Source organism: Staurois parvus, unplaced genomic scaffold, assembly GCF_062004578.1.
Source record: "Staurois parvus isolate SC_StPar_1 unplaced genomic scaffold, SC_StPar_1.0 ptg001060l, whole genome shotgun sequence".
Classification (NCBI taxonomy): domain Eukaryota; kingdom Metazoa; phylum Chordata; class Amphibia; order Anura; family Ranidae; genus Staurois; species Staurois parvus.
The window spans coordinates 331,944-349,637 of NW_028318856.1; the positions used below are offsets into that span (position 1 = coordinate 331,944).

The 17,694-nt window shown below is 44.6% G+C and overlaps 1 protein-coding gene across 2 annotated transcripts in view; it reads left to right on the forward strand.

Annotated features, from left to right (window-relative positions):
* RGS11 (regulator of G protein signaling 11) overlaps positions 1-17,694 on the forward strand; it is a 146,342-nt gene that overhangs the window by 35,732 nt on the left and 92,916 nt on the right. For both annotated transcript variants that reach the window (XM_089658258.1, XM_089658259.1), the window contains exon 4: positions 11,158-11,264. In XM_089658258.1, the coding sequence (XP_089514384.1) occupies positions 11,158-11,264 (107 nt within the window). The remainder of the gene's footprint in view (positions 1-11,157; positions 11,265-17,694) is intronic.

The following is a 17,694-nucleotide window of genomic DNA, read 5'->3' on the forward strand; positions in this document are numbered from 1 at the left end:
TCTTCAGATGTCCTCTTCCTCTGTAAAATCCATAAGGTTATAGTCCCTGAGCAGACTGTGGACCAGTCAGGAACAGTCCTCAATGGACATCCTCTCCCTCTGTGTCCTTAAAGCAACACATCACCAGCCAGGTGCTATCAATGTGCTCCTTAACAAATGTCCCAAAGAATGGTCCAGTTGGCACACCGAAGTGCGTAATAGCTGTCTGTGGTACAAAGTCTCTGAGTTCTGGTTCCAGGCCCTTCAACAGGTTCTGAGCAAAGGGGCACTCCCAGAAAACATGCAGAGCAGTTTCTTTGTGGATGATATAGAAGGGGCAGTTTCTATAACTGCACATATTTCCTAGATTGTAAGCTCGAAAGAGCAGGGCCCTCGATCCCCTCATGTTTTGCATTGTATTGGTATTGTTCTGTCACATGTTCTGTTCCCCTCTGTAATGTACAGCGCTGAGCGAACTATTGGCTCTTTATAAATACTGTATAATAATAATAATGTTTCTGGCATGCATAAATATCCTTAGTGGAAACCCCCTTTGGATCGCCTTCCATGTCTGGTGCTAAGTCTCTTTGAAGAAACATTCCTCCAGACCACCTTGCAAGTGGCTAGAGTTAAGCCTGGAACAGTGATCACAGTGTCCTTAACTCCAGTCAACTTGTAGGTAGTCTTTGGCTTCTGCAAGTCGTGCTTGACATCATTTAGCCCCTGGTCCTCGATAAACTTAAAAGCATCCTATTAATCTATTTCGTTATCTCCAATTACGACATGCCTTTCAGGTGCAGTTTCATAACCGCCAGATTGTTTTTGAGGAATCGCCCCTTAACCTCCCTAGCGGTATTCCCGAGTGTAGCTCGGGGTAAAATTTGAGTACCAAGAGCGGTAACCTCGAGCTACACTCGGGCTTACAATGACGCGTTGCTCAGGGAGTCCCTGCAGCACTTACCTTGTCCTTCGCTCCCGTGATGTGTCCCCTGCAGCGTCCCCGGCCATCTCCTCCAGCCGATGCCGGCATCGGGCTTCCGTGTTACGGTCCCTGTGATGTCAGGACGTACGGGCGCCGGAACCGGCGGCAAATTTGACATTTTTAAAAAATTTCATATTTTTAAAAATGATTATTACATAGTAAAACATTGCTGTTTTAATGCATTTCACATACATTTTGTCCCGAGTGCTTTGTCCGGCGCCCTGCCTGCATTTTTACTGTTCTTTCTGCCTGGAAACTTTGAAAAGTCCATGGCGTCCAAAAAGCGTCCCTTTACATCAAAAGCAGTTTTAGACCGGCTAGAGAACAGCGATAGTAAATCAGAACCACTTGCAGAATTGAGTGATAATGATTCGTGGGGGAAATTCGTCATCAGACACTGAAAACAATTTTGTGACTTTGCTCAGAGATGTGCGAATTTGCCTCTGTTTTTCAAATTTCAGTGTTTTTGGTTTGATTATATTATTGAATTGTTTATTATTATTATATTATTATTTTTTATGATTATTTATTAAATTATAATTTATGATTTCGTGTTTCAAATTTTATCATACCCGGGATGTTTACTAGACTCTTGTTCGGACAGATTTCAGTGAGTTATTCCTAAAAATTACAGCCTACAATAAGAAACTACATATTTCCATGCAAAAAAATGTACCGCTTTCAGCACAAAAAATCGGAAATAATCAGACCGCCGAGGAGGTTAAAGAGAGCCTATTGTGGGATGACTCGCTTACAAAATCCCTGTCTAATGTGCATAAAGCTCTACACCCAACTATTCAAGTAGACCTGGAAAGACTGCTGGCTAGCTGGACTGCAGATGCTCTGGACATAGGTTCAGAGGACTGGGTGAACATCTGGGAGTACCCTATGCAACAATTAGTCTCTGTAAGGGATAGGCTGACTCAATTCAAGATTCTACATAGAATCTATATTACTCCACAAAGGTTGCATTGGATACTCTACCTTCCTGGCTTTGTGCTGGCATTGTTCAGAAGATCTGACAACTTTTATACATGTCTTTTGGCAGTATCAAAGGGTCCAGTCCTTTTGGAATGATGTATCTGAGTATATTCTTAAATGTATGCTGATATCTGTACCATTAACAGTGGACGTTTGCATTTTGGGTCTTGTCCATTTATTGGCCATGTCCAGAGCTATGAGAACACTGATAGGTTTATTTTTATTTATTTATTTCAGGTACTTATATAGCGCCATCAATTTACACAGCGCTTTACATACATATATTGTACATTTACATCAGTCCCTAACCCTCAAGGGGCGTACAATCTAACTCCCATTCATACATACACATACTGGAGCCAATTTAGACAGGAGCCAATTAACCTACCAGCATGTCTTTTGGAGTGTGGGAGGAAACCGGAATACCCGGAGGAAACCCACGCAGTCACAGGGAGAACATGCAAACTCCAGGCAGGTGTTGCCGGGGTTGGGATGTTTATTATTGTTCTATATCTGCAAAGCCATATAACTTAAATGGAAGTCATTCCTAGATTGTAAACTCGAAAGAGCAGGGCCCTCAATCCCCTCATGTTTTGCATTGTATTGGTATTGTTCTGTCACATGTTCTGTCCCCCTTTGTAATGTACAGCGCTGAGCGAACTATTGGCGCTTTATAAATACTGTATAATAATAATAATAATAATCAACAGAGCCCACACTTGACTTCTGGAAAAATCTGGTCAATTCAGCTATCCCTTTATACAGATATACTTATGAGTCTCGGGGGTGCCCCAAAAAGCTCTCCAAAATTATGCATATATGGGTTAATTCCTCCGTGACAACCACCTCAAGCGACACTACTATGTGATCCACTGAGGTCCTATTATTGTATTTGGTATAATATCCAACTCACTACCTTTCCTGCTAAGATAAATATTTGTGAGCCTTACTTGCCATAGTTGCTCGGGTTAACGAACACCTGATTTTAGTGCCTTTTGGACTTTATTTTTTTTCTTTTTGTTTTGTTTTATTTTGTAATTGTTAAGACTGAATATGGTTTTGTTTTGTTTTGTACTCTCACTTATTATCAAAAGATGAATAAAGAGAGAAAAAAAAAGGTGTCCTATTAATAACAAGGAGTGTCCCAGTTGTAGGGGATGAAGCTGTCCCATTCTAGGGACCTGCAAACAGGCAGGAGGAAAAAAACGTAACATGGAGTTACATTGTCTGATCAGTCAAAGTCCTGTGCAATACCAGTACTGCAGTGTAATAGATTGAATGGGCCCCTAACCATTGGTGATGTCATCACTGGGTCTCAGTGCTTTTCTCTGCAATGCAGGCAAGTCATGGCTGGTGGGAGGAACAGGCAGAATTCGATATAGAGCTTCCTGGAAAGATCACAGCACCCCAGGGGAGGACTGACCATTTGGAAACTCGGGCACTGCCCGAGGGCCCGGGGTCAGTAGGGGGCCCCCTGAGATGCCCCTGGCACCTTTTTCATAGGCTTTTTTGAGTTTGGGCAGGGACACAGGGGCCCCATGATCCCCTATTGCCCGGGGGCCCCATGAGTTATCAGTCTGCCCCTGCAGCACCCTATCTTGGTACTCCTTTCAAAAGCCCTCAGCCCTGATGCTAGCAGTGGGCTGGCTCTTGGGAGAAGTAATGTAATTATCAAAACGCCCTAATACATGGGTGTCAGTTGGCAGAAGTGGTTATTACTAGGCAGGCTGTATTTGCATTTAGACTACCCTAGATAATGCCCACATGCAGGGGCGGACTGACCATTTGGAAACTCGGACACTGCCCGAGGGCCCGGGGTCAGTAGGGGACCCCATGAGATGCCCCTGGTACCTTTTTTGTAGGCTTTTTTGAGTTTGGGCAAGGACACAGGGGCCCCATGATCCCCTATTGCCCGGGGGCCCCATGAGTTGTCAGTCCGCCCCTGCCCACATGTGATACTAAGCCTCCATGATTGAAAGAACTGCAATCCAATGAATGAAAGAGACCAGCCCATATACAGTCAGGTTGGGGAGGAAAGAGTTAGATGTTCTCCAGGCAGGAAATGAGGAGGACTCTATCTGACCTGCTGCAGCTTCTAATGCACATTGTAAGAAGCTCACAGTGTGCAGTGAAATCAGAGTAAGTAATGTCAGTCCAGGAGAGGAGCCGGTACAACTGGGCAAGATTGATGGGAAAGCCAGAGGAGAAAGGACACAGATTTGGAGGTTCTTGCACCTTCCAAGAGACAGCTCTTATAAATGTATTCCCTTCATCGAGCTCATCGTCCCAGCGGAAGCACAGGTGTTAATCTAACATTTAAACACATTGTAGAAGTCCCAGAATGGATCATCTGAATTCCCTGGGAGTCCTCAGGCCTGGAAGGAATTGGCTTTTCCTCTGCACTGTTTCCACAATTTCCCAACCTCCTGGGGCCCAGTGCCTTCATGCAACATCCTCTTTTAAACCTTTTAATTTTTTTCAGTATATTTTTTTTTCCACTTTGCAAATTCCCTCTAGATATCTCTTTCATCTGCTAATGCAGAGGCAGAAAATTCATTTTCAGAGGTCTGTGTAATGCCAGAGCCGCATACAGGCCTGAAATATTAACATTACATTTCTTAGGATGTTAGGAGACAGACTCATTTTTGAAGTGGATCATTATGAAAATTTGATCTGGAGGCTCGAGATAAGTGGAAGCCGAATATTATCCTGGTATTTTAGTGTCAGACGGGGCCTCCTTCTATCACAGTATCTGAAAGACTCATCTGAGTCATTTGTTGCAACAAATCAGATTTGTTCTTTAAAGTGCAACTCTGGGCAAAAAAAAAGGACATATATCATGCAATCTGATTACTAACACCGTAGATTTGTTGTTTTACATTACCTGCAATATATTGACAACGCTGTTCATTCTGCAGTTAAATTGCACAGCAGAGTTGTCACCAAGGTAATCTTAGATGGATATATCAAATAGTAGTTGGTCTAATTCGGTTTTAAAGCACCACTTTATGTATTGACATATCTCCTTTAAACCTCAGTCCATCCGGCCAGTATGGTCACCTGCTGAAGAAGCCTTCCGTAGACAGTTCAGCTCTCCAAAAAAGACACAGCAGTTTATTCCAGCATGTTAAAATGCGATACATGGGATGTTCACTGATCACATCAAGGTGTAAAGAGACAATGATGCACCCGCTATGAAGGTTGGTAACTATCTGAGGAAATGTGAGGAAGAAGGAAAGGGTCTATCTAAGGCAGCCTTTCTTATACATTTTAACCCGGAGGAATCCATGAAATAATTTATTAGATCTGAGGGAACCTCTATTAAAATTAATTAACTGGTGGTCAACAATGTCCCCCTTACAGTAGTAGTCAGAATGTGCCAAACGTACAGACAGCTAAAAAGATCAGTGGTGTCATGGTGTTGGCTCTGCCAGGTGGCATGGGACCTGCAATTATGTAGGCATCATCAGATGGAAAGTCAACCAGCCACAGCTCAAGGAACCCCTAGCAACCTCTGGAGGAACTCTAAGGTTCCACAGACTTCTGAATGAGAGTGGCTGATTTAAGGACTAAACCAACTAGTCCCAACGTGCAGGTAAACTGGAATATGCCATTTCAAAAATACAGTTACAGCAACTTGTAATCGTACTGAATTGCCACTACATGTCAGTGCAAAGATATTTATACATTAACCGCCTCCCGCCCGCCATATAGTACAATAACGGGAGCAAGGCGGTTCTCTCGTTCTGGGAGGACGTCATATGTCATATATGAGTGCTGCCTTTAAGTGCCCATCAGTGATGCCTGTCAATGCCCATCAGTGCCACCTACCAGTGCCTCCTCATCAGTGCCACCTATCAGTGTCCATCAGTGCAGCCTATCATTGCCCATCACTGCAGCCTCATTAGCGCACATCAGTGAAGGAGAAAAATCACCTTTTTACAAAATTTTATACAAAAACTAAGAAAAAACGTTTTTTTTTTCAAAATTTTCAGTGGTTTTTGGTTTGTTTAAGAAAAAATAAAAAACCCAGAGGTGATTAAATACCACCAAAATAAAGCTCTGTCACAAAAAAATGATAAGAATTTCATATGGGTACAGTGTTGCATGCCCGCGCAATTGTCCTTCAAAGTGTGACAGCGCTGAAAGCTGGAAATTGGCCTGGGCAGGAAGGGGATATAAGTGCCCTGTAGGCAAGGGGTTAAACAATGAAATCCAATACAGAGGTGATGGATACACACTACAATTGTTCCAGAACATATCATGTTCAACTGCACTTGTTCTGTAGGGTCAAAGATGTTTTGTAGCTTTTCCAAGCCACTTTTTTTCTAATTTTAATGAGTGTCAGATACCCCAGTAATTATATCTACCCAAGCACCACAGGCACTTTAATCCAATCACCATTAAAGTGACTCCAAACTCTATTTTTTTAATTTTACCTACAGGTAAGCTTCAAGCTTACCTGTAGGTGAAATGAATATTTCCTAAATGTGCACCGTTAAGGAGATATAGATATTCTTTCTTCATTTAATCCGGCGCATGCGTTCTGAATGAACGGCATACCTGTGCCATTCCTTCAGAGCTGTGTGCCATGGCCCAGGACTCCCACGTGCATGCGCAGGAGTGATGTCATCATGACCCGGTCTGTCAGAATGCCGGACCTCGCGAACCCGAAAGGAAGACGGGTGAAGATGGAAGCCTCTACAGTGGTGACAGTGTGCCGCTGGAGGGCTTCTTATTAAGGTAAGTTTTACATAATGTGCTAGAATGCCATGCATATTAGCACATTATGACATTACCTTGCAGGGGACTTCTTTTTTTTGTCTTCGGTTTATTACCACTTTAAATGTGTAGATGTTGATTTCCAAAAACAGGATTGGAAGTGTGAAGGTTGTGGAGCCACCTTGTTCTGGTTACATATCCCATCCTTGCTGTCAGGAAGTCTACGTAGGTGTTAATGCTTCAATTCAAATGGCTAATAGCGCAAATTGTTGTCAAGCGGTGGGGTAGGGATGTTAAAATGACATTATATGTGGAAAACAGATGGTGTTGAAAGCCCTCACCCCTGGTCAGACATGGTTGTTCTGCTAACCAGTTGTTCTCTCTGTCCACAGTGTGCACCTCACTGTCCTCCAAAGAATGTCTCTTATTCTTAAGTTGCAGGAAGAATCACCAAGGCTTGACTTGTAGATATTGCCCTCTTATATTGGGTCATTGGTTTTTTGAGAGGTTGCTTAGTCTTCTCTCATGGGAACTGAAGAAGTGGCCTGGAGAAACATCTTTCACATTAGAGAACAAGTCCAATTGAATGTGATCAACTACTACTTGATACTCTATGATCTGGATACATGAGAACCTTCACATTTTAGATGAACGTGCAGCTTTTAATGGATTTTAAGTAAAAGACAAAATAAAGGCTAACTCCCACTAAGGCTTTTTTTGTCTTTTGGCCATATCGTCAAAAGGTGGCCATTGTAATAACCCCCTTACAGTATTAGATGGCTTGTCTCAATCCCTCAACTACATAACTGACACTTTTTTGAGTCTGTGGGCATGGGGGCAAAGGTGGGCCCAAGCAGACATCTTGCCTAGGCAAGAATTGAGGAAGTAGAAGCTGGTACTTGTCAATGAAAGTTACATGCACCTCCAAAGAAAAAATACACTTCAATGTGTGAGGTTTGGTTCACACCTACAGGTGTCACAGAGATGGTGTAATGGCATTATATGTGGAAGATGGATGGTGTTGAAGGCCCTCACACCTGGTTAGGAATGGTTGTTTCATTTTGATAGTATCTTTCACATCTTCTGCTAACCAGTTGTCCTCTCTGTCCACAATGTGCACCTCACCAGCCTCCAAAAAAATGTCTCATCCTTAAGATGAAGAAAGACTGCCGAGTCTTGACTTTGACTTTGTCCAGTCTGCACTTTTACCGTTCTTTCTGCCTGGAAACTGAGAAGTGCCCATGGCATCCAAAAACCGTCCCTTTGGGGTTTATTTACTAAACCTGGTTGACTCAGAATCTTGGGCACCTGTGCATGGTAGCCAATCAGCTTCTAACCTCAGCATGTTCAGTTAAGCTTCAGCAATAAAACCTGGAAGCTGATTGGTTTTTATACAGAAGTGGACAAGATTCTGAGTCAACCAGGTTTAGTAAATAAACCCCTTTAGGTCAAAAGCTGTTTTAGACCGGCTAGAGAACAGCGATAGTAAATTAGAACCACTTGCAGAATTGAGTGATAATGATTCGTGGGGGAAATTCGTCATCAGACACTGAAAACGATTCAGCGATGTGTGAACTTGGAGCTCTCTTTGAAATTTCAGTGTTTTTGGTTTGATTATATTATTGAATTCAATTTATTATTATTATTATTATATTATTATTTTTTATGATTATTTATTATATTATAATTTATGATTTCGTGTTTCAAACGTTATCATACCCGGGATGTTTACTAGACTCTTGTTCGGACAGATTTCAGTGAGTTATTCCTAAGAATTACAGGCCTACACTATAAAACAACAAATTTCCATGAAAAACAATGTACCATTTTGACATTCAAAAATATTGATTAGTTAGACCGCCAGGGAGGTTAATACGGCATACACTTTTCTGTGTTATTCGTTTGCTGGTCCTGTCCGCCGCTAGTCTGCGAGACACAAATGGGAGGGAGTCTACCCGTCGGGCCAGATGTTGTTTCCAGCTGTCACCCCTTCACTTCCACCGTCCCTTTACAAGGGCAAGCATAATAAATGATGCAACTGGAAGTCCAAGCCAAGAAAACCGTTATCTGTTTGCTGTCAGAGCGGATATCTTATTTAGCTGTGTGTAGGTGACCAGTCGTCTTTGCAAACACAATTATAGAAGATTTGCAGTCCTGAGAACAGCTGAAAGGAAAACGTCTTTCTTCCAGGCAATAATACACCCAATCCATATTTCATTAGCAGTGATATATGTATATTTTTAACAAAACGGACAACAACATCTCATCGACACCACTGGCAGCGCGTTAAGCGTCTTTGTGAAAGAGACGGCTCAGGGCCCCCACCATCCGTCTTATGCGGGGGCACAAATATTGGCACCAGCAGCTAATGTGTGCTCTGCTGGGCAGCCTGATGTTATGATGGCTCTTTAATATTACATGAAGGTAACAATGCTGGGGAGACCTGTGTGAGACCACCTAAATGTTTTTACTTTTTAATTAACTTTTTTATTATTGCAGGACTCCAGGCAAATATGTAAGTGCTGAACGTCAGGATAAATACACGGATAAAAGACATATCAGGGAGTGGTTTAAAGTGTTACTAAACCCACAGCAGTACAATCAGTCTGTAGATGCAGTAAAGCATGCTTGTTATACTCACTGTGGAACCTAAGGGGTTAATCCTCTGCATTGTGTAAAAAGGCTGTTTGATCCTGTCTTCTCTGCCCCTTCTCTTGTTGAAATGATGACCTGATGCAGACTGAACCTGTGGTCATGTGCACATGCTCAGTTTGGTGTCTATTGCTAGAGAGGTGTTTTTTTTCTTGGGAGAGTGAATGTGATCAGCACTGTCCAGACAGAGGGTCAAGTTTTTCACATCCTCTTAGAGCAGAAAGAAAACTCCTCCTACAAGCTTTAACCAGTGCTCCGCTGAAGTCACAAGACTGCTATTTAATGCTGATGAGAAAAGGTATTTAGCAGTTTATATTTACTAAAAATAATTGCATTTCCATGTTCTGTGTACTGTGGGAGACCAGATATAGTGAATGCATGGTCCGGGGAGACCGGATATAGTGAATGCAGGGTCCGGGGAGAGCAGATATAGTGAATGCAGGGTCCGGGGAGAGCGGATATAGTGAATGCAGGGTCCGGGGAGACCGGATATAGTGAATGCAGGGTCCGGGGAGAGCGGATATAGTGAATGCAGGGTCCGGGGAGACCGGATATAGTGAATGCAGGGTCCGGGGAGATCGGATATAGTGAATGCAGGGTCCTGGGAGACCAGATATAGTGAATGCAGGGTCCGGGGAGACCGGATATAGTGAATGCAGGGTCCGGTGAGACCAGATATAATGAATGCAGGGTCCTGGGAGACCGGATCTAGTGAATGCAGGGTGCGGGAGATCAGATATAGTGAATGCAGGGTCCGGGGAGAGCGGATATAGTGAATGCAGGGTGCGGGAGATCAGATATAGTGAATGCAGGGTCTGGGGAGACCAGATATAGTGAATGCAGGGTCCGGGGAGACCGGATATAGTGAATGCAGGGTCCGGGGAGACCGGATATAGTGAATGCAGGGTCCGGGGAGACCGGATATAGTGAATGCAGGGTCCGAGGAGAGCGGATATAGTGAATGCAGGGTCCTGGGTTTAGTAACACTTTAACCTCTCAGAGGACTTGTATGTCTGTCCATCCACTCCTGAGATTTTCACAGCTCTGCCACCACACAGCACAACTCTGTCTGGCAAGGCAGAAGACCTTTTTTTTTCTTCTACCACACTTAAGCAACATTTGGGCCCATTTACACAAGGTGTATCAAAACCTGGCACAGTCCCAGCACAAATCAATGCAAAAGCCTCATTTCCTATCATGCAGAACTTTTTTTCAGTGCAGCTTGGAGCAATGCAGTTCCCCACATTGCACTGCACTGTGGCCAATAGAAATTATTAAATGTACAAAAAATTGGGCATGTCACAAAATGTTTGTTCCATGTGTTGCAGCATGTTGCCTTGGGGTGCTATTCAAAATGAATGACTATGCAATGTATAGTCATGTGCAATACCGCACATACTACTAATACGCATTGTCCCCTAAACGCATTGAAGGTAATTGCTCCTAAGACAGACTCTGTTTGATAAACTCTCAGGGAGATAAGTGGTGTGTCACAATCTCCCTGCAGCCATTTAGGGAAGATGTGGAGCCTATTCTGTATGTGTAATGAGAAAACCTGCTATATCATGTGCTTGGTATCCGGAGACTGGACACAGGAGACCTGCTTGGTGCATCAAAACTATACATTCAACATTTAACTAAGGTGGTTCTAGCCCACCTTAACTAAAAACCTCAAACATCAATCAATTTACTGATTTCTGAACATAGCCGTTAGGGTATCACCATATGTTCACTATAGTTACAGATGCAACCAAATTTCAGTTTGGATCGAATAATCTGTTCATTGAAATGATCTCAAATATGTTTATTATGGTTTGAATATCCATTTCCCTGTTTCACAGAGTCTCTGCACCTCGGGAACTTGTTGGTGAAGTACGGATACATCTATCCCCTGAAAGACCCCAGGAACCTCATACTGAGAGCAGATGATTCCCCGTACAGATTCCAGGTAATCCATAGAAGACTAATATAGAATAGAATATCCACAGAGCATTCTATTGAGCTGCCATTCTCAACCAGGGTTCCTCTAGAGCAGGTATGTCAAACTGGTGGCCTTCCAGCTGTTTCGAAACTACAAGTCCCATCATGCCTCTGCTTTTGGGAGTCATACTTGTAACTGTCAACCTTGCAATGCCTCATGGGACTAGTAGTCTGACAACAGCTGGAGGGCCACCAGTTTTACACCCCTGCTCTAGAGGTTGATAGGTGTTCCTTGAGCTGTGGTTGATTGAGCTCCTCATGGTGCCTACATAGTTCCAGGATCAGTGCCACTTGGCAGAGCCAACAACATGATGACAATGATCTTCTTAGCTGTAGGTGGGGGTGGCATTCTGACCACCACTGAGGGCATTCCTCTTACTGACCACCAATGTAGGGGGCAACTCTTCCTACTGACCACCAATGTAGGGGGCAACTCTTCCTACTGACCACAATAGTAAGGGGCATTTTTCCCATTGACCTCCACTTAATTGTTTTCAGTAAGGTCTTCCCCCAAGGCCTGAAAATTATTTTAGTGGTTCCTCTAGGAAAAAGAGGTTGAGAAAGGCTGCTTTAGAAGAAACCAGTCGTGGGAGAAATTTGGAACCGCCAACATGGATCTTATTCAGAAAATACTCGCTCCCTGACTGTCACACAACTGCTAATATGCACTCAAGTTAAGCAGTTTTGCCAATACAACCTTTTTCCTTACTCTTGCTGTCCCCAGGGGAATCCACAACAATCTACCAGTTGAGATTTCTTGGTTGATGACCTTTCAAAGCCCTGAATCAGTGTGTTTAAACACAAGAAATAAGCAATTAGAAAATATCCCTCTCTATGGCAACAGCCCCCACTCTTCTAAACCACATGTAGCACCCTTGCTAAAAAGATGTTGTCCTCAAACATAGAACTGCAATCTACAGTATATTGCCATAACTATTGGGACACCTGCCTTTGCGCGCACATGGAATTTATTGGCATCCCAGTATTAGTCCATAGAGTTCAATATTGAGTTGGCCCGCCCAGGTGGCGGACTGACAACTCATGGGACCCCGGGCAATAGGGGATCATGAGGCCCCTGTGTCCTTGCCCAAACTCAAAAAAGCCTATGAAAAAGGTACCAGGGGCATCTCATGGGGCCCCCTACTGACCCTGGCCTCTCAGGCAGTTCCTGAGTTTCCAAATGGTCAGTCCGCCCCTGGGCCCACCCTTTGCAGCTATAACAGCTTCAACTCTTCTGGGAAGGCTGTCCACAAAGTTTAGGAGTGTGTCTATTAGAAGGTTTGACCATTCTTCCATTTGTGAGGTCAGGCACTGATGTCGGGCGAGAAGGCCTGGCTCACAGTCTCTGCTCTAATTCATCCCAAAAGTGTTCTACTGGATTGAGGTCATTTCAGGCCAGTCAAGTTCCTCCACCCCAAACTCGCTCATCCATGTCTTTATGGACCTTGCTTTGTGCACTGGTGGGCAGTCATGTTGGAACAGGAAGGGGCCATCCACAAACTCTTCCCACAAAGTTGGGAGCATGAAATTGTTCAAAATGTCTTGGTATGCTGACGCCTTAAGAGTTCCCTTCACTGGAACTAGGGGGCCAAGCCCAACCCCTGAAAGACAACCCCACACCATAATCCCCCCTCCACCAAACTTTACACTTGGCACAATGCAGTCAGGTAAGTACCATTCCCCTGGCAACCGCCAAACCCAGACACGTCCATTGGATTGCCAGACAGAGAAGCGTGATTTGTCACTCCAGAGAACACGTCTCCACTTCTCTAGAGTCCAGTGGTGGTGTGCTTTACGCCACTGCATCCAATGCTTTGCATTGCACTTGGTGATGTAAGTTTTGGATGCAGCTGCTCGGCCATGGAAACCCATTCCATGAAGTTCTCTATGCACTGTTGCCATGCTAATCTGAAGGCCAAATGAAGTTTGGAGGTCTTTAGCGTGGCCTACCACTTCATGGCTGAGTTGCTGTTGTTCCCAGTTACTTCCACTTTGTTATAATCCGACTAACAGCTGAGTGTGGAATATTTAGTAGCCAGGAAATGTCACGGATGGACTTATTGCACAGGTGGCAACCCATTACGGTATCACGCTTGGAGTCACTGAGCTCCTGAGAGCGACCCATTCTTCAAAAATGTTTGTAGAAGTAGTCTGCATGCCTAGGTGCTTGATTTTATACACCTGTGGCCATGGAGGTGATTGGAACACCTGAATGCAGTGATTTGAAGGGGTGTCCCAATACTTTTGCCAATATAGTGTATGATTGTGAGCTAGGGACCTTGTACGCTCAAGATTGTACACTCCTTGAGGGCAGGTACTGAATGTACAATATATACATGTAAAGCGCTGCGTAAGCTGACTATATAAGTACCTGTAATTAATCAATAAATGCCTGCCAGGTGGCAGGATGACAAAACAGGAGCACAGTTGTGAGACGGTTGTCACCCTAAGGATTTTTGTGGATTATTTTTTAGTCAAAGTTGTATATTTAAAGTAGTTTCACTTCCCATTTTTATTATTGTAGGACTTTGCCCCATCTTCCTTTGTGCTGCCTCTGCAAGGTCAGGCAGGGCACCCTTCTTCCCTCCACAGCCACCCGACAACGCAACTGGCAAGGAGTTGGACGCTTTGACAGACAGCCCTTTTCTGTGTCTACAAGCACTTTCTCATTTCTCTGGAACATTTTATACAACAAGTACCCCCCTAGCCCTGCATTCCTCATGAGACGTTTTGTCCTGGGCAAGTGCTTGAAGATAACAAAAAAGTTCTGTCTGTCAAAGTAGATATCTCCTTGCTAGCTGCATTGTTTGATGGCCGTAGAGGAAGGAGGAGAGCCCTGTCTGAACTCACAGCTTGCTGGCTTGAGAGAGGCCAGAAATGCCTCAAAACATGTAGCCATGCCCACCGACGGCACTCCCGGTTTAGTCATTTGTGCGCCATTGATTTCAGTGTGCTGCTTTCTGGTTCCTCCCCAGGGCTACCTGGTCTCTTAGGACACTATACCACCACTTCCCAATAGCAGTGTTAACCCCTTTGATCCAGAAACAACAGCAGCATGTTGGATAGGTGCAGTGTGGTGCAGCAGCAGTAAGCACACAGAACCCTGGATTGTCAGAAACTATGTATTGAAAAGCTTGGAAAACAGCACAACAAGCCAGTGAGGAGGCTCACCCAACCGCGACACTTATTACAGTTCAGAAAAGAATCTGCGCTGAGTAGACCCAAGCTGCAGAAAGTGTCTACCAAGGAGAACAGCCTGGCTGGTCCAACTCAAAGGGAAGCTTACTACAGAAAAAGATGTAGGCCCTACATTTTCCCTACTCCTTGGGAACCTTTCCTCACCACTCGTGCTGTGCCTGACAGACGGGTATCCTATCCCTTCACTAGCTACTCACAGAAAGCGTGCCAAAATTTGTGGGCAGAGACTTAAAAAGACTGTGTATGACCCAAGATGGCCACCAGGGTTACCTGGATCCAGTGCATCCAACTGGATCTCTGCTTCAGGGTACTAAGGGAACCATAGAGAAACCTCCACCTGCAATGCCGCTTCAGATGAACACCACCTGCAGTGGAAACTGTAGACTGCACCTGCCTACAAGCAGGCTGACCTGGGACAAAACCTTCTTAGGACTACATACAAGCGATCTTTACACTATCCGAGCCAGTTGCCAATTGCTTTGTGTGAATTTGCATCCCTTACCCACTGCACTTAGATTGGCGCACTCTTGCTGTCTTCCCAGTTACTACAGGTGTGTCTTCTGCCATTGTTCCTACTCCTCCTTTTCTGGACGAGACCCCTTCCTTACTGTAATGACAAGCATTTTACATTCATTCTTATGTGAGTTGCTAATTGTCATTGCTTTATTAAATGTAATATCTACTACACTTAGTCTGCGCACTCTACTATGTTTGATGAACTCACAGCTAGCTTTGGACAGCATATAGGAAAATGGGACAATGCACTACATGTAATTTGTCCCCAGGGAACAGAATTGTCAAGGTCCTACCTTTTCCCAGAGGTTATACTGCTCCATGTGCTGGCATCCATCTTGGATTTCTGCAGAGCATGGTGGGAGTCTTTTTTGCCTTCAAGCCTCTGCGGTCCATCCCCCAGAGGGGTGTGGTTGATCACATATAAGCCTGTTGTTCGCACGTGCCCTTTGCATTCGTGTCTTGTATGTTTGTGTTGCAACAAGCTCTGTTTCTACTCTCGTGGCTCTCCTGGAAACTGACTCGGCCTTTGACTAGACTATTCTCTGCGTTATCCCTTTATCTGACCTCCCGTTGCTGAACCCAGCTTGTGACCTGTTATTCTTGTCTACCGTTCTGTACTGTCTGTCCCGTTGTTATCGACCCGGCCTGCCCGACTATGCTATTGTCTTCTGGTTCCTACCAGCTATACGCCATTGGCGGCGGCCATTACCGCACCTGGGGTGTCTCGGGGGCCGCGACCTGGTTCCTGGCTGCATCAAGTCCATCCCCACTATCAGGGGCCCTGGTGAAGGGCAGCCTGGGACTTAGACTCCGCGCCCTGAGGGACTCCGGTCTGTGGGTGGTGGTTGTCGTCAGTCGGTGCATGACCCTGCCATTAGGCCTGCCTGTCCGTTCCACAGCTCCTACCCTGACAAGAATACACTAATGAAAATGGAAGTGCCTCTTCTTCTTTAGAAAGACTGAAGCAGGAATGTGAGCCCAGGGGGTGTGTTTATGACAGCCTGGGCTCACAGAAGGTAGCTTGAACGCCATCAACCATCATTCAGTTCGGGAAACCAGTGCCATCTAGTGGACAAGTGAGGGGCAGCACTGGATTGAATGTGAGTATAGCAGCAAAAACTGCTTCACTACTGATGGGTGATTTTTTTCTTTAAACATGGAGTTCTGCTTTAAAATAAATTGATGAATGTTCTGAATTCAGCATATCTTCAGTGTTTGCAAGACAGCAGTAGCAACTTACTGATTGCATTTACTGGTTGTGTCCAAAGCTTAGTATATGGAGCAAATTGTTTTGTTTTTTTTGTTGTTGAACATTTGGCATAATTTCTTTCCAAATGTTATCCATTACGCAGTTTGTAAGGCAGTTACAAATTTATAGCAATGACCTCAAGGGCATAGAAAAAAGTTTCATGTAATGAGAAGCTCGGGAGGTGACGTAGCTTGAACTTTCTCCCTCATTTTAGATCATTTGTTTCATAGCAGAATCTATTCTAATTCAAGCTATTTACAGCTTCCCTGGTCCTAGGGGTATAGGAAACTCCAATTATCTGACAATTTTCTCGGGAGAATCTGGCGGGAGAGGGAGCCCTGGGGCACAATATACGCTGATTGTTCAGCTGAAGGATGCTGAGAAAATTAAACTCGGGAAGAGTCATCAATACAGTAGCCTGATGAGGAGTAGTTCACCACCGCGCAAGGCCACCCACAGATAACTGTTAAAGGTGAACTCCAGGCAAACAGCTAAATACACCTATAAAATATATATAAGGAAGCTGTTTTATCTGCCAAAGGATCTGTATTTCTGTCAATTCAGTCCTAAGATTCAGACAGGTCTGCTATAAAGTACAGGAAGGGACCTAATCTTTCTTTGCTGCACGTTAGTAACAGGTCTCCCTTGCCCTTAATGGAAACTGTACCTGTAACAAAGCAGGCTGCCCTATGCATAATGAGCAATGCATTCCATAGACCTGCAAGGTCAGGTGGGTGTTCATGTTGACTTGGTCATCCTAAAGCAATGTGGTCAAGCAGCAAATGTTCATAATTGCAGCTTGGTTCCGCATCATGCTAAAGAGTGTAGTGCCCCTCAGGTTTAGCTAGGTTTCTAGAAGGCAGTGGGTGGGGTGAGGAGGGGCTGATCTGCATATTTAAGGAATCTTGGCCAATCCCCAAGTAGGGGGCTTGGCATGGGGCCAGGACAGCCCTTAAATATGATTGAGCCTGATCAGAAGTAGGAGTAGTGTTGGGTGGAAGATTTAGTGAAGGCAGGAGTGTGGAACCTGGGAGGGGGCCCAGGAGAGGGGCCTACCTGCAGGCAGGAGCTGGAAAGGAGGATCTCTTTGCCTCATCGTCCCCAGAGAGAAGGCAGCCTGTGGAACAGGGAAGAAATCAGCCCAGCGTAATGCCTGAAGGCAGCCACCAACCCACCAAACTCACAGGAGAGACAGAGTGAGTAATCATACAACCCCTGGGCTGGATAACGGGAGAGGGCAGGCAGGTGGCAAACCCAAATAGCTTCTCATTTATGGATGTCAAGTCTCATATTTCTTTGTCAAGTGGCAGTTTCTGGGTCCCCTTGCCCAGTGATAGCCTCAGGCAGCTGGGTGAGGAGGAGGATTCATCTGGGGTCTGAGGTGCTACACTAGAAGGGCTGGAGAGCTGTTCATTGGAGAAACTTTCTTCTTTTT